Source organism: Centroberyx gerrardi, chromosome 8 (assembly GCF_048128805.1).
Source record: "Centroberyx gerrardi isolate f3 chromosome 8, fCenGer3.hap1.cur.20231027, whole genome shotgun sequence".
Taxonomy (NCBI): Eukaryota; Metazoa; Chordata; class Actinopteri; order Beryciformes; family Berycidae; genus Centroberyx; species Centroberyx gerrardi.
The window spans coordinates 23,469,784-23,487,313 of record NC_136004.1 but is presented as its reverse complement, the minus strand read 5'-3'; the positions used below and the strand labels follow the sequence as shown (position 1 = coordinate 23,487,313).

The 17,530-nt window shown below is 43.3% G+C and overlaps 2 protein-coding genes across 5 annotated transcripts in view; one reads left to right on the top strand and one right to left on the bottom strand.

Annotated features, from left to right (window-relative positions):
- Positions 1 to 1,786: 1,786 nt before the first annotated feature.
- LOC139932604 (putative gluconokinase) lies at positions 1,787 to 7,733 on the bottom strand. 4 transcript variants are annotated; one of them, XM_078285279.1, is made up of 5 exons: positions 7,700 to 7,733; positions 5,454 to 5,484; positions 5,260 to 5,346; positions 3,641 to 3,684; positions 1,787 to 2,972 (listed from the first exon to the last, which is right to left on the bottom strand). In XM_078285279.1, coding segments are annotated over exons 1-5 (537 nt in total). In that variant the 5' UTR covers positions 7,702 to 7,733; the 3' UTR covers positions 1,787 to 2,599. The 4 variants fall into 4 exon arrangements, with proteins under 4 accessions (XP_078141405.1, XP_071782522.1, XP_078141406.1 ...); XM_071926421.2 differs by lacking the exon at positions 7,700 to 7,733 and adding an exon at positions 6,061 to 6,693; XM_078285280.1 differs by lacking the exons at positions 3,641 to 3,684; positions 7,700 to 7,733 and adding an exon at positions 6,061 to 6,693 and having other exon boundaries at positions 1,787 to 2,923.
- frmd3 (FERM domain containing 3) overlaps positions 7,730 to 17,530 on the top strand; it is a 57,712-nt gene continuing 47,911 nt past the window's right edge. The window contains exon 1 of the mRNA XM_071926420.2: positions 7,730 to 7,834. Within this exon, the coding sequence (XP_071782521.1) occupies positions 7,730 to 7,834 (105 nt within the window). The remainder of the gene's footprint in view (positions 7,835 to 17,530) is intronic.

The following is a 17,530-nucleotide window of genomic DNA, read 5'->3' as shown; positions in this document are numbered from 1 at the left end:
GTGATAGTGACTCTTTTATGGCAGACAGTAATTCCACACACAACAAAACATGAACTGAATGACTGTGTCACATAAAACCTGGTATGATCAAATTGCATTTTAAGTAAATGCCATAACATGTTTGACAACGATATTCTTTACTTTATTCTTTACAATGATAATTTAACTCCATGACTTACTAGTGTGCACCTCCACATCTGCTGAGCTGTTGTCCTGTGAGCAAGCACAGGAGAAAATTATTTTGTCACAGGGAGCCACAGTGGGAGTAGGAGTGGAAAGTGCAGTTTGTCATAGGAGAGAGGGATTTATCATACACACCCTGAATCCTGCTCCCTCATGATGATTTTGTCCCGACTTGATGTTCCCCTTACACTGTGTAGTTCATTTTGTATCAGGAACAGGAAAAAGGTGTGTTTCAGACTAAATAAACTAGCAAACAGAATATCAGGTAAAGCTGCGATTAATGTAACTATGAAATAGTATAACAAGAAGTGTGTGTGTGCATGTGAGAGTGTCGTCCCCCATGTGTTCCACTCCTGTGTTTGTGTCCTCGCTCTTGGAAACCTACTGGATTAACTGACACACACACGGGACACGTACTGTCATCAGATATCTGTGTATGTGACACACTTGTCAACCAGTGTGCGTCTAGTGCCTCCGTGTCTGTCTGTGTGTGTGTGTGTGTTTGAATGAGCAGGTTTTAATCTCCGTGTGTGTGTGTGTGTGTGTGTGTGTGTGCGCCCACGTGCCTGTATGTGTGAGATATGAGAGTAGCCGAGGGGGTTTGTCTGGATTAGAAGCTCCTAAAATATTCGGGTTGGGGTTTGAAGATGACTCACGCCACAAAAACAGCTCTACTGTGCTCAGTGGAGGTGTGTGTGTGTGTGTTTGGTGGAGAGAGTGGGGTGGGGGGTGTCACGGGCATGGTCGGCTGTGTGTGTATGTGTGTGTGTGTGTGTGTTGGGGGTCTTCTGAAGATCACAAAGCCCTGACCTGACCTGTAGCCTGGGTGGAACCTTTTGGTGTAACAAGCTAAATCTTTAGCAAGAAGGGATTTAATCTAAATCCCTTTAATCGTTTTGCCTTATCGTATTCTGCGTAGAGATTGTGCTTTATGACTAATTGGTTGGTACATTTGCATGCAGTGGCAGCTGGTGTTAGAGCTTGGCAGGAAGTGTGACAGACCAAATGATATCAACAAACATAATGTGAGACTCTTCTGTTGAAACAGGGGCTGCTCCAAAACCATCCAAAACCATTCCTCTTATTACAGACTTCCAAGTTGTCAGCTACTTCAGCAGAGCGCCCTGAACTTTTCATAATCTGGTTCAGACCAGGAGAGAAACCTCTAGTGCTGGAGGGAAAAACAGAGAAAGGTCAATGGGAGTCATCTGGAGAACCTGAATCAGTGGAAGTAGGAACTTTCAACAGTCTGGTAAATCATCATGCAGCTAGTGACTAAAACACACAACATGTCTGCATTTCTGGGCTCATTCTTTGATGCTACTGTCCACCTAGGTTTTTATGTTTTTTCTTCCAAACCTAACTTAACCTTAGACTTAATGTTTATTACTAACTTTTGCTGGATCAAAATATTTGATCAAGAAAACTTTTGTTGCCAAAAGTCAATTTTTCAGGAATTAACAGCATTATTTTCAGAGATATGAATGGTTTTCCTGGATCATGGAGCTGTCAGCACATACTGTAAATGACCATGTAAATATTCACTCAAAACAAAACAAACTTAAAAACACAACTGGAGTAAAAAGATTTTCAGCCAAAAGCATCAATCTGCCAAAACTTCATTTATTTGTACTGATGCAACTGCAAACCATTCCACAGCAACATCAGCACACGGCACTGTGGGCATCGAAAGGCAAATTCAGGTCAGTCAGTCAGGCGAGACACTTCAATCCTCTATACTGCACTATCAAACCTCATCACGGTTTACAGCACTTGAGAAAATGATTTACTAGAAATCATGTCTGTTTTTTATTCAGTAGTATCTACTTAATATAAGGAAGTAAAAGTTCCATTATTGTGAAAAATGTAAACTTAAAGATGCAAAGTTTCACAATACTCCCACAATCCTCTTCTCGTTCAAGTAATATCTTCGCTATCTTCGATTTCTCATGTCCACATCTAACCTTATTCTTCATACTATTGGAAGTACATATCTCACTTACAAAAATGGTGAGGACTTTTTGGTCACAATACACAACCCTGTGAGATATGAATTACGGCTCATATTGGTACTTAGAATGTGTTTTGAAATTGCTTTTAGCTAGCTGTGGCTTGCGAAATCGCAAATAAACTGTGGGACTGTACAGATTCTGTCCTTCTGTTAACGTCCTGAAATGCTCGTGAGTGGACCAAACCAAACCTTCATCACAAATCATCAATCATCAATCAATCAAATCAACAAATCATCAATCACAGTGCGTTATTGGGATTGGATTATTGATTTGTGCTTTACTCTGCACCTGTGCACAGATGTGAATTTGGGATTAGAGACATGAACACATCTCCTGATCCACTTCACAAAATTACCAAACTGTTCCCAATTGCCGTTCTCATTCACAGATGATAGAAGCCGTCTCTACGTCTGTCTGCTGCCTTGGTTACGGCTGAGGTAGTGCGTCTCTATCTCCATGGCGATTTCAGGGACGCTCCTCCTGATGTCCAGCGGCAAAACGTTCTCCTCGTCCAACGGAGGCTCTAAAACGTCGAACTGGGAACGCAGCAGGTCCTCGCTCATAAAATGTCCCCTCCGGGCCACCATCCTCTGGTGAATGAAATCGTAGTCGCCGTAGAGGAAGAGGAAGAAGACGTCAGGGATGGCGAGAGGCTCCTGTTCCTGGTCTGGACTGGAAGAGGAAGGGAGGGCTTTGGAACCATAGAGAAGGATCTGCCTGTAGATCCGCTTCAGGGCAGAACACACAACGAGAGCGTCAGAGCCTGAACTCCTTTCTCTGTGACGGGAAGACACACACACACACACACACACACACACACACACACACACACACATAAACACACACAGCCAGTGAGGATAGGTGTGAATTAATAATAACTACTTAAATGTACACCAAGATGTGATCTAAACAACACAAAAAAGCTAAAAATAATGGGAAAATAAACAGAAAAATCACATCCGTTTGTGGGAGTTAAAAAGTGCAGTCCTGTCACAAACAAGTAGAGATGCTGGAGGTGGAGAGGAGGGAAACAAAGGCGAACGGATGGGGAGAAGAAGGGAGGAAAGTGTGACTAACTGTGGAAGAGGAACTCTTTGATGTCACCGCAACACGTTTTAAGAAAGAGCTGTCACACTTTCAACTTCTCCTCATTTCCCCTCTCTGCTCACTTAATCTGTCTTTACTCTCCCCAAAATTCCCCTTGCCCCCTCTCTCCGGTTTTCATCTTAATTTTCAAAACCATCTTTGATATTTTTGATCTTTTTTTTTTTTTCACATTTTCATGCCTGCGTGTCCTTGCTTCTCTCCCTCTCCCTCTATCTTCATCTCCCTTTCTACCATCTGTGCTCACGACTGGATCTATGCATGTGTGTCTGTACATGAGTGAGTGTACATGTTGTGTAGATATATAAAGGGGTTTGTGTTGAGGATGTGTGTATTCTTACTTCACAATGATATCATGTAGTTCGAGAAGCCAAGGCAGTCTGTCCTAAGAGTGCCAAACAACAAAAGAACGACAGCGGTTACATTTTTTGTTGTAAACAGACTGCAGCATATACAAAAGTGATCTTAGGTGATGTTAGAGTGGTGGCAACTTAAGCTGAAAACTGAAAAGCAGAAGCTGCACACTGGAATAATGCTCCAAGTGGTGGATTTACTTCTAAACCTGCGGGTCGGAATTCCCCAGGGAGTTGCGAGATATATAAAAATAAAAAGTATTTTGTTTTTAATCCTGTGATGAATGTTATTTTTCTTGTGAAATAATGACTATTTGCAGCCTCTTGTTTTCTTCCAAAGGATAAGTCTAAAGTTAAATAGGCAGAAATAGGAAAAAAAAAATCCTCATTTGTTGTCAAAGGTCACCATGCCACAGGGGTCACGAGAACGCAACACTTCTTTTTTAGGGGTCACTGGCTGAAAAGACTGAGAAGCACCAGGCAGACTAGAGATTGTTTCAGAAATTCACTATCAGTGGTATTATACCAATGTGCAGATTCTGCTCTTCTAAGACAAAAATACATCCAAATATTAAAAAACAAGATGGTTTCTCTGTACAGTGAAAATAAGGTGTTAAAAAACAAGATTGTGTTGTTTTTTTTGTGTGTGAGAAGTTGTGGAAATTTGTATGAAGCATAGGTGTTTATGTTGGATCTGACTGTTCACAGTTACATATCCAATATTTCCTGTGTGTAACGGCCTTAACATGCAGAGTCTCTTTCAAAGAACCAATCAGGGAATCAAAGCATCAGACAGAGACAGGAGCTCAAACAGATGTCTCATTACACAACAATCAGAGGTAGAATCAAAATTAATTTGGCTACAAAATGAACTGGAGGCACATTCACATGATGCCACAATGTCTTGATATAAAGAACTGAACCTGAATGAGAGGAATCACATTCTCTTCTATCCAGGCTTCTGAAAATACACACGTCCCGTTTGGCTCTGCCAACCTCAACCTGCCAACTCTGATACTGGCATGAAACTCGCATTTCTTTTCCACGGCCTGACAGTAATCCTGAATTTACATGTTTGCTTCACTTCATCATTCATTCTCAAACTGCCAACTGTGGTGGAATAGTTTTAAAAGATGCCAAACTAGTGGAAGGAGTCCCGGGGTAATTCTCCCAGGGACTCAAAGGAAATTTCTGAGTGGGAAATTATCACCAGCCGCCAAGCAGCGCTACCGGCCAACTGCTGGTTGCTGCGGCTGCTCTGGTTGTTAAGCTTGTGTGCCCAACCAGCTACTTTGGCAGATAGCCAGACATTGTTTGGAGGTTTTCCTCTATCTTGAAAGCCAACGTGGACAGGGAAAAAAGAAATTAAACAAACAAAAAATAAATGAATCAACTGAATCAGACTGTTTAAAGGTTTCTCCAGCTACTTGTTGAAGAAAACTGATTCCTCTTGTAAGTCTGAGAGGATGATTTACTGGTGACAGAAGTGAAACGGTGCAGCACTCCACAAATGATTGAAAGCATTCAGTTAAGAGCTGACAACACACCTGCAGGGACTTCGCCCCACACACACACACACACACACACACACACACAACTGGGCTAACCTGATCTGTGAGCGGCTCGCCACGAGACATCTTCTCAATGTTCTCCTTTGGGTGGAAGTTATCCCCTTCATACAGGGGCCAGCCCAGCTGACAAGTGGATACACACACACACACACACACACACACACAGGTGAGTGTTGAGTCATCAGAGACTGTGCAGAGACAGGAGAAGGGGAGGAGGGGGGTCCAATTACCTTTTCTGAGAGGAAGGTCCCTAGTGTGCTCCTGTATGGGATAAGAGACAAGGCAGAAAAGACAGATATGATTATACATGTGATTATTTCAAGATACAATAAAAAGCAAAGCATTGATCTGGAGGCTCTAGTGCAAGAGACTGCGATATTATAGACATACTGTAGTTTATTTTGGTGTTAAATAACACTAGGCTCTCTCAGGACTGTGGTGCAGATGGCTCACTCTTTTCCCCAGTGTGTGTGTGGACCAATAGGAGCCGGAGCTGTGGCGGCTTTAGCCTACATACATGGATCTATTATGTGGTTACTGCAGCCTAAATGAGAGTCACGGTGACCTTGTAACAGAAACCAGTGTTTTATAACCGGTGATGAATTGGTAAATAAAAAGGTGGGCAAACTGATCACCTGGCAAACACCCACCAATATAGACAAAAAGCAATTTTATTTTCTCAAAAGCATTCATTTATATCTTTATATCTTTTCCCTCAGAAGACCCAATCTTTATATAACTGAAATAGGTGTGATACTATTTAATATTCTATGTGATGTATCCTTGATGTGTGAGATGCTTGTAAACTGAACCACAGATTATATAAACTGCACATACTTTCCACAGCCTGAAACTCCCATGATGATGTAGATCATCCTGCCCGGGCATACAGGGCGAGTGTTGTCGCTCCCAAACACTTGAGCTGGATCAGTAATATCCAAAGACCTTGGATTTAACTACTGGGACAGTCCTATTCCAGCCAGTGGAAACACTGGAAAAGACTGGAACAGCGTGGGGTCAGGACATCATCGCACACATGCGCACAACTGTCTAAAATTGGAGAACTAATAGTATACTTAATCATTACCTCAGTGCGAAGTCGGTATGTTAGCATCCCATTTAAACACTATAGGTCTGAGTCAGCTGCCAGGTTAGCTATAATGCATACAGCAGCTAATTTATGCGAATATCTTGAAACATCGCCTTACCACGCATGCGTCAACAGCAGTACCTGCTAAACATTGTTTTTTGTACTAATTTAAAGATATGTATAGTTCCCACAACTCTGTCAGTAGCTTACTAACACCTTAACCGTTACGCTGTTTGGCTAAGTCAAATGCTCATCTGATAGGAAACAAATATATTGGACCGAATATGAGACGCTCTCATTGACTCCCAGCCAAAAGAGAAGCGTCAGCCTCGTCTGCCCGCCGGGATCAATAATTCTCTATTGGAAATCATCAGGAATCATCGGATTTGAGCGAAGACGGAAGTTGGCAGAGTTGTTTTGCTAAAATACGTAATGACGCACAAAGCACGTTCAGAACGTTCGGGATTAAAGGGACAGTGCGCCGTATCATGATCACATCTCAATAGATTACACTGCAGCTAAATAAGCGAATTCTTGAAAATAAAACTTCGCCTGGTAATGTCAAGCCTCGAACATTTTTACAGTTTTAACGGTTTTAAAATATGTCTTGTTTGTTTTTTCAGTCGCAAATTTGATCCCCTATTAAAATGTTATGGCAATAAAAAAGTGTGTGTGTGTGTGTGTGTGTGTGTGTTTGTGTGTGTGTGTGTGTGTGTGAGAGAGAGAGAGAGAGAGAGAGAGTACGTGTATTTTTGCATAATTCCATCAATATTTTGTATTCCATCAATCTCTATCAAATTACAAGACATCGTAAATTATGGAAAGATTGATGAGTAGCCTATTAAAACAGCTAATTTCCATGTGAATACAGCAATCAAAACCTACGAGTGCATCAGTTCTTTTTAACATGAACTTAATAAAGCTATTTAAAATTCCGCATGGGCAGGTGATTATGGATACCAGCTAATTAGGCAATCTGATACCACACGTGGGATAAGTAGAATACCAAGGTTGAAAATTGAATTGAAAAGAAAAAAAATAGTACTAGGCCTATCATACACACACGCGAGAAGAGCGCATAGTATGGATAACGTTACACGGCCACGAGAGAGAGAGAGGGAGAGAGAGAGAGAGAGAGAGAGAGAGAGAGAGAGAGAGACATTCCCCCTTCTCGAGGTATTTCAGCGGGCAGGCAGGAGACGGATGCAAGCTCTCCTCCCTGCCGCTCTTATCGCATCCATCCATTCTCTTACCCATCCATCCATCTCTCCATCCATCCATTCACCCCTAAAGGCGTCACAGGCGGCGACGAGACCAGCGATTGAAGGGGTGTGTGCGTGTAGAGAGAGAGAGAGTGTGTGTGTGTGTGAAGCCATACCCGCTGACATGAGGAGCTGAAACCGAACCGACAGAAGAATGAAAATGCTCCGGTTTCGCAGCCCCAGCATCCGCTCCTTGGACCAGGAGATCCTCTGCACGATCCGGTTACTGGACGACTCCGAGATCTCCTGCAGCATCCAGGTACTCCAAACCCCCGCATGCCTCCTCACCCACCTCCCGTCTCATCGTCTGTGATTATCGCAAACGTCCACAGAGACATCGTTTCCCCGCGAGACATAACAAGTGGACGCATCAAAGCAGCATAGTCTCATCCCCAAGACTATATATCTCTAACCTGTTTATTGCTGTGCTGCCCATATTGTGTTTTTCATGCTTTTGCTACATCGAAGGCCAATTTTGGACCCATTCTTCTAGTTTTCACCCCGCTGTGATTTGCTGGCGGAGGGCTGCATGTGATGCTCAAGATATGTATATGTAAAAAGAAAAGAAAAAAAAGCCACCTGTCAGACCATTAATCATAGTTTCTTCTATTTATTGGGGCTGTGTGTGTGTTGGGTCTCATTGGAAAAGACTTAAAAACGATCTGCTTGAAGCAATCCACACAGAGAGAAGTTAGAATGAAGTTTTAATCACAGCACAGGAGATGATGAAGCTCCATGGGTGTGGTGGTGAGGATAATAATGATGAGGGGGAGGAAGAGGACTGCTGTTTGGGATATTGATTGCAATCATTCACGTCAGGCTGTGTGTGTGTGCGTGTATGTGTGTGTCTGTGTGTGTGTCTTTCCTTGTGTGTTTATGTTTATGTTTCTGTTGGCTGTGACTGCAACGCTGATAAATATTGTTTCCAGCCAGCCAGCCTGGAGTATCACTGCTGCTGCCACATACAGACAGAGAAACTCGTGTCTGTAGCACCCAGCACCCTCTGAGTGAGAAGACAGGCTTATGATAAGAGGCTGTGTTTTCACTGCCAGCTGTATTCTGTGTTCAGGGTTAAGCTTAGCGGAGTAGTGCTGCTTGAGTGGGTGGATTCATTGCTGAGGGGAAGGTGGTTTACTGTGACCTCTCATCATGGACATTTCAGTGATACTTGGGTTGATAAGTGAGTCTACTCAATACTCGGAGAAAAGCTGAGTATACAACCTGCATATACTCTAGACTACTCCCCTGGTTGGCCTCAGAAAAACAATGAAGTTAAATGATGAAGTTTCACCCACCAGTTTCAGAAAGCTGTGTCTATGTTGAGAAATATCAGGTTCCAAACTAACCCAACCTTTGACCTATGGCATATACTGTATATGGCATATGAGGCATAGAAGAGCTGTGCGGCTGATGTACGATCAGTTTTGTGTTTCATTTCATAATGAGATAAGATGAGATGGTGAAAGTCGCTTGGTCATTGACTCTAGATGGGCGTTTCCACTCAGACACGGAGCCTTGGCTGTTTGAAACATGGGGAACTGAACACAGGTCAAAGGGGAAGCGATGCACTAACCCTAAAGCACCACAAAAGTGCAGCGCTTTCTGAATGACAGCTGGAAAACTGTCATAAGGCCAAAGGAAAAAAAATAGAACAAATAGTTTGAGGTACCTTTGCAAATGACCTCATCATGGGATTCTTCTACATAATGGATAGCAGGCTTGTACTGTCAGCAAAGATCTGATATTTAAACCTTTTTTTCTCTTTTCATGGCTGTTTAAACAGAGGAAAATCTTGCTTCTCCCTGTTAAGACATGGACCTGTGCCACAAAGAGTTAAAAATTAGGTTTTTTGGGGGCCTGTAGTGCCTCTAGTGACTGTGGAGGTGAGAGAGACTGGCCAGCTGCTGCCCTTAACTCAGCCCGGCCTTGAGCTGTAGTTGCCAGCTGCTGCCAGAGAGGTAAAGGTAAACCCAGGTATCTGCCTAATTACGACTGACAATTACAAACAAGCACATGTGCGATACAAAACAGTGAGTAAAACATGTGCAGTACAAAGCAGCATTGCACCGTTCTCTTCAAAAGTATCCCAACCTCCCCACCAGCACCGCCTTTCTATCAACAACATGCTTTGATTTCACAATATTCAGTTTAAAGAGTTGACTTGGTCCTGATGTCTGACCCTGGGAGAAAAGACACACTTACTCCATGTCAAACTACCTGTCTTCTACATCTACAACAATCAATGATTTATAGCATTAAAGTGCACAGACAGAGAGAGAGAGAGAGAGAGAGAGAGAGAGAGAGAGAGAGAAGAGAGAGAGAGAGAGAGAGAGAGAGAGAGAGAGAGCATATGTCTGTGCATGTTTCTTTGTATTTTAGTGCTCATGTATACCTGTGTGCCGGTGTCTTTGAGAGCACAAAAGTGTGTTAACTTCTGTGTATGTGTCCGAGACCATTAAAGTGGCTTTTCACCAGAGGATGAGTGAATGCAGGCATCCATGTGTGTATGTGTGTGTGCGTGTGTGTGTCTCCTTTTAGCTGTGTTTCTGCGTATCTGTGCATGATAAGGAAATGGACATTTATGTTTCTAGCTGACTGCATTCTCCAGCGCTTTCTTTAATGGCTTTGTGTTCCGGTGCTGCGCTGCTCCTTCCTACATATTTCATGACATCCTGCGCTCCTCATGCTACACTTCTGCTGCTCGACAACAGCGCTACTCCTCTTTCCTCTGTGCGGAGCAACACTTCCCTTCTCTTACTTTACTTTCGCTGCTTCATCCCCCTTCTCTTATTTTCTCCATTCTGCTCTCTGGTCTGATCTCCGTCTCTGAGTCTCTGCGTTGTGCTGAATATGTAGGTCAGGATGAGGAGCGAAATATAGATAGAGTGGCATCATAGGAATTGTGTTTGTGACAAATTTGCCCTCAAATTGTGCCTGTGAAGACTCACTATGGAATGGTTTGCTTAATGTGAGTTTTATGATCCTCAGGTTTCTCTTTAAGTTTTGCTAAAATGTCGGTTCTTTTTCGTTGCATAAAACATGCGAGCTTTAGCCAGGGTCCCTTGGGAAACAGTGTTTGGTGCTGAATGGATTATCCTGATTAAATGAAGACTGTAAAATATCTCTGAAAGCCATGATAAGTGAGGAAATGTCTGAGGCAATAGAGTATGCAATTTTGCTTGCGAAATGGATGAGGATTTACAACTGGGAGGATCGTTGTGTTAGTCATGTTTCATTGCTTTAAGTGCAAGAAATGTCTCGGAAAGTCTCCAGAAAGTCAACATTACTGAATTGCTGCTTTATTATGTGTTTGCACAGACTTAATGCTTGTGCAATCATCCACTCAGGACAAAAATCCATACTGTAGGCAGTTAAAAACACTGGACACAGTAAAAAAAAAGACACAATTACAATACATTGGAAAAAAAGGTGCAAACACAGGTCTATGGCCCCGTATAAAAGACAATATGGCTGTGATCTACTGCATTATGGTTATACACATTAATACTCATCCTGTTTTCAACTTGCATTCCATAAATATCTCTTACACAAGCACAACAGACATACAAGTCCACGTCATTTCCTTACGTCAGTGTGTGTGTGTGTGTGAGTCCTGGTTAGGAAATGTTATATAGCGGGGACCAACTTATACTTTTCCCTCTTACAGCTAGACACCCTAAAACATTTCGGTATTCCCCATGTGGAACAAGTGACAGGTCTGACAGCTCCTGGGTGAACTTAGTGCTCTTGGTAAAGCCTGGTAAAACTTTTTTTCGATTGATATTTGTACATGTTTAGAAGGTTGTTGAATGGGATTCTCGCTCTCCAGGGCCACGAAGAACAACAATAGCCTACAGCACAGTGTAATTATTCTTAAGTTGTTTACTGTTAACTCCAAGTACAGCTTGGCAGCAGAATATGATGTAGGTAGAGAGTGAGTGTGTGTGTGTGTTTTATGTGATTGTGTGTGCAATATGCAAGCAGAGTGTGTTTGTCTGTGTGCCCCTGGGAGTGCTTGTGTATGCCCACAAGTGTGTGTGCATGTGTGTGTGTGTGTGTGTGTGTGTGTGTGTGTGTGTGTGTGTGTGTGGAGCCTGCGGGTGAATGTGTCCAGCCTGCTGCTCTCATGTTCAGCCTTAATGTTAAGTCAGACCTGCTGGAGGAGAGACACGTCAAGATCAATACACACTGACCTCCTCTGCATCCTTCTCTCCCTCCTTCCTTTCACCTCTCTTTCTCCCTCTCTCCTTCACCATCGCACTCTTTTCCCTCTATTCTTTCCGTCTGTCCTTCCCCTCTCCTTTCCTCTCCTCTTTCCTTCTTTCAGCTCCTCTCCTCTCCTTCCCTTCCACTTTCGCTCTCTCGTTCACCCACTTATTCTCTGCTCCAGTTTCAGCTTCTTACTCTACTGCTCTGTCTCTCTCATCTGTCCAGCCATTCTCACTTCCGCTCTATTTTAATATCTCCCACTCATATTTTCTCTCTGTCTCTCTCTCTCTCTCTCTCTTTCTCTCTCTCCCTCCTCCATCTCTGTGACAGATCATGTATAATTAAGGGAGATCACTGTCCTTCATGAGGCCAACATCCGTTAGCTGTCTCCGATGCCTACACTGTGTGTGTGTGTGTGTGTGTGTGTGTGTGTGTTTTAGCCATGGCTCTCCTGCATGAAAGATTTAAAAGTCCTCACTGAGCCAAAGTTCTGCAATTAAAGACATTAATTCACCACCCTTAACATCAAATTACTACATGGCACCGAAATAGTTGCTTAGAAACAGCCTGGAATAACTTGAAATATTTATAACCCGAAATATATCCTGCTGATGTGTCTGTTTCTGTTCTATTCTGGTGTAAGTCACCTTATCAATATATTACTGATACAGTCTATTTAAAGACATGGATGGACGTTAATATTGTTTTTCACTGCAACTGCACTTTAGGAGAGGTGTGCGTATGTGTGTGTGCAATACTTGTCTTTCATTTATTGGCATTTTGTTGTGTGGGAGGCTAACTGTGTGCGCGGGTGTGTGTGTGTCTGTGTTACAAAGGTATTGTAGCGTGTGTGTGTCTGTGTGTGTGTGTGATGCTGAGGCAGTGCTATTGTTTCGGCTAGTAGGCATTCTTTGTAGCAGGTTATAAATAGCTACGCTTTTCTATTCTTGTCTCGCTCGCCGGCGCCTCTTTGATGCTGCTCCAACGATGACTAAAGAGAATTAATCCTTCTTCTGACTTCTGGCTGGAACCGAGAGGAAGCAGCGAGACGGAGATGAGGGATAGAGGCGGGGGGGAGTGGGGGGCGGGGGGGGTGTTATGGTGGGAGAGAGGGAGAGACGAGGAGGGTGGATGTGAGAAAATGTAAGAAGCCCTGATTGGTCACGGTGTATGACTGCTAGGATGACAGCGAGGAATCAACAGGGTGTAGGAAGGAAGGGAACAGACAGAGGGAAGTGAGACGGAGTGGCAGCGGGAAAAAGAAAACAGATTAAACAGATTAAAACATGAAACAGATTTACAGTGAGACTGACAGACGGGGGGGAACGGATTCTGAAGAAGGGAGACGAAAGGAGGGGAGAGAGAGAGAAGAAAGAGAGGGGAAGGTCATAAATGCAAGGAGTGAAGAAGTGAAAGCAAGGGCTAAAAAGAGGAGGAGTGGAAAGAGTGGAGAGATATAGTAATAACTTGATATATCAGTGATCCCATAGGGAAATTGTCTTTTTGCTTGCCCTCCTCCACAGGGAGGTCAGAGGTCAGGCTCTGCTCCAGAACAGCATCCATGGATCTAGTAGGGATTCAGCGTCTTGCTTGAGGACACTTCAGCAGGGTGGATACTTGAACCTGGACCCTTTAGTTGAAGGACCGTCTCCCACCTCCCTGTGTCACCCTGCTGGGCGATCGCTGCTGAACACATCACAAAATACTACAAAATATTTCCATGTAACAAGCATGAGCAGCAATATCTGGCAACTAGACCTTGTTTATCAATTCATTTTTAAAGTAATGTATTTATTTACTGCAGAGGAGTATATGGTCTATGTACTCTGTGTGTGTGTGTGTGTGTGTGTGTGTGTGTGTGTGTGTGTGTGTGTTTATCTGGTCCATTTCTGTCATGCTAGCTGGCATGTGGCACAGCACACAACTGTCTACTTTGTTGTAACAGAATCATGTGACTGTCTTGACTCTCTTGGCTTTCATCATCTGTTCTACTCAGATGTACACACACATAAACACACACACACACACACACACACACACACAGACACACACACAGATAGACACGTGGGACACAGCACCTGCAATCTACGCACATGCACAAATTGTCTCTCCATCTCTCTGTCTCTCTCTCACCCTCCCTCCCTCCCTCTCTCGGTCTCTCTCGCACACACACACACACACACACACACACCTGTTTTTTGCAGTACTAAGAGGGTGTGCACGCACATGTGTACTTGCACATGTCTATTACCTCTAGATTTTTTTACTTTGCAGAAGAGCAAGTTGAAGATCTATGGTAGACTAGTAGGCCCATTATATCTCCCACTTCTAGATCTAGATCTAGATATTTGGTCGGTACAATTTTGTTTGAAAAATGGACAAAGAGAAAGTTAAGTATGTGATGACATCTGTATGTTTGCGTCACCATCTATGTTTTGCGTCACCACATCTTGTACATCTGTGTGCTTGTGAGTGTGTGTGTGTGTGTGTGTGTCTTGGTGTGTTAACCTCTTTCCTCGTAAAGTACACACGCCATAGCCTGGAGGCATGGCGTCACACTGTTAGACGGTAGATAAATGATTAAAGAGGCTGTGGCAAGTACACACACACACACACACACACACACACACACACACACACGTATGCCAAAAAGAAAACCCAAACAAAGACACACACTCACATCCCCCCTCTCTTTTCCCAGCAGGAATCCTCATGCACAGTCACATCGTCTCTCCTCTTCACTCTCTCTGTGTCTCTCGCTCATTCTGTCATGGATTGTTTATCTCCGCCACAAAATTTTGAACATCCTGTGGGGCAAAGATAAGACAGCTGCCTCCATGCTCCCACGCAAACACACACGCACGCACACACACACACACACACACACACACACACACACACACACAGCCAAACATACACACACATATCACCAACAGTGCCGCTGCCACCATGATCATGCCTTCATCACAGTCCTCCTCTCTCTCTCTCTCTGTCTCTCTCTCTGTCCTCTCATCCTGTGAGTTAGTGGCCTGCCATGTACAGAGCGAGAGTGATGAAGATCCATTTTAATAGAAATTGGTTCTGCACCATATATTGATAATTTATGGCTCTCCCACTAAGCTTATTAGGTCCAGGCATGAATTGAACATGTGTCTGGGGGTTGTGTGTGTGCATGTGCAAGTGCGCAATGCTGTGTCCATATTGTGTGTGCTTTTGCGTGCATGCCTTCGTGTCCATTTTGTGTGTGTGTGCATGTGTGTGCATGTGTGTGTGTGTGTGTGTGAGTGAGTGTCTCCCCAGCATGGCAGATGATGATAAGGTAATTGGTTTGTCTCCTCCCCCAGTGGGACAAGGTCACAGTCACCACATTATGAGCTGCTCACAGGGACGGGAAGGATCACCGGTTTATACTTCATATGGTTTAAGCTGCAAGAGTACAAGAGCCAGTTTATTGATATATAGAGACCATAAACAATTACATCACACTTCTGAGTACAGCTGAACAATTAATAGAAAAAAAATCGAAATTGGAATATGAACTTCCTGCAATTTTATGCTTATTTGCTTACAAGTTCAGTAAAGCTAACTATGCTATGTAGCCAGCTAACGTTAGCTAGCACACAAGCCGTGACCAAAGAATATGTAGCTGGCTATGTCTAACTGATCTCTATGGCGGTGACCATACCAGCTAACGTTAGTAACTACTAGCTTGTTTACATAGCCAGCAAACTGTTACACCTGAGCATTGTCTCTTTCTATTTAACAGGACAGTTAATAAATTGTGAATTAAATACCTACAAATAAAAAACATTTGTGTTAGCTAACTTACCTCTGTCTTTGACAATGCCAGCTCTGCCCGTCACCGTCCCGTTTGACCTTTCAAATTGGCCCGCCTCCTCTTTTTTTTTGATTGGTCACCTGATAGAACCAATCTTAACAGTTTCTGCCCTGAGAAGATGCTTTTTAACAAATGAAATTTTCTTTAAACAATTGTAAAGTTCTAAAACATTTATGACAAGAAAAAACTTGTGATGATGTGAATCGCAATTGCAATATTCTGTCAAATAATCGCAATTCGATTTTTTGTCAATATCTTTCAGCCCTACTTCTGAGCTCACACTCTGCTTCTCTTTCATTTGCCAAGCAGATAAGTGCATCTTAAAGTTATACTGACATCGGTTTTAACTCCACTTTACACCATACAAATAGAAAATGGATCAATTTATTAGGCAATGATCATTGATCACTTGCAATGTTTACTGTCTTTTCTCTGGCTATGATAAGGCAAGTGGTCGGACTCCTTCTTCTTGAAATGCAGAATGTGAAGCTTACAGCAAAAGTCCATTTCTCATGTGAATCCCTGGTTGAAGAGGTTAAACCCAACACACTCTCATATACTCTGTTACCCAGCTCATGTGATCGATCGGTTTTGAGTCCTGTATATTGCGTCCCACCTTGGCTTTCCACACTGCTTCTCTCCTCTTTCATCTTAGGTATAAAACACAGACAGCATGGATTTACTAATGTAACAAATGGTACGATGAAGCAGCGGCTGATGCTCTCTCCCTCTCTTTAAGGAGAGCGATGGTGGGGAGGTCAAGCATTGCTATCTGAGGTTCTCTCTCTAATATAAATGGGATGCATGCCATAATTTGACTCCTGGCTGGAGGTGTTTGATCCTCTACCTCTCTCTTACTCACTGTAGCCTCAGAGGAGGATTTTAATATGCCTTCTGCCTCTCTACTTTACTTTTTTAAATTATTGTATCCCAGTTTTTCTGAGAGGTTTTCTTGCAGCAGTCCAATCTTTAAAACCAACTAACCAATGGCAAAAACGGCTGCTTTATGCGTGCAAGAAATGTGCAGGAAAATGTGTTGTGTTTATGCCGGCCTTAGAGAGAGAGAGAGATTGTAGTTCAGATCTTATTTTCTACTTTGATCCTCGGCTCAGCTTCCCACGCGTCGCATCCAGCACATTGATTTGTCCCTGCTGTATCCGGGTCAAGCTTCTGGATCGATCCATTCACTGGGTGGGAGGTTTTGGGTGATAAAAACAAGCTGGTTTTGAAAATATTGACAATGTTAGGAATAGAGGACAATATTGTCACTCGTGCACAAACGCACACATACACACTGATGGTTACTAGCTAACAAATTGGCAAATTGGTCCTCTTGCATCTCAAATCTGTCGCTCCCTGAAGTGTGCCATCGCTTGCACAGGGAAAAGCCCTGGATTAGTGTCGCATTTGTCTTTACAGCAGCCCCCATGCCTTTAGATTGGTTTTATGTAGAGGTGAAAGAGGGCATATCATTATCTTTTAAGTCCCACTCCCCTCTCTCTCCTTTATTTCCTCCTTGGCTTCCCCCCGTCTCCTCCTCCCTCCACCTCTCCTCTCTCTATCTCCTCTCCTTCGCTCCCTCCCATGTGAGCAGATAGGACTGTGTGTTAGTTTCCTCACCGGGGGATCCGAAGAATTAAACGCTCTTTCGTCTCGCTGCGTTTCAGCCCGGCCAATTAGGTATGGCGTGTCATGAAATGAATTGCGTTGAAGGCGATAAGGACCAGTCATAATTGAGCTGGCATGCATATTAATTAAACAACAAGCGGTGGTTAACTGGGCCAGGGGATCCAGGGTCCTAGTGCTTGGCTCGTAGTGGGACAAAGCTGGGACAAGTGACACTCTGCTGGCACCGATAACACTGATGATCAGCAGTTGTGTTGAATAGAGCAAGTCATAGACGTGGTT

Excerpts from the sequence above, each read along its gene's own strand:
- LOC139932604 (XM_071926421.2), bottom strand. The coding sequence starts at position 6,098 with ATGATCTACATCATCATGGGAGTTTCAGGCTGTGGAAA. Across the intron at positions 5,347-5,453 it reads GGACCTTCCTCTCAGAAAAG|CTGGGCTGGCCCCTGTATGA; the intron begins GTAATTGGACCC and ends TCCACTTGTCAG. Across the intron at positions 3,685-5,259 it reads GCGAGCCGCTCACAGATCAG|GACAGACTGCCTTGGCTTCT; the intron begins GTTAGCCCAGTT and ends TGGCACTCTTAG.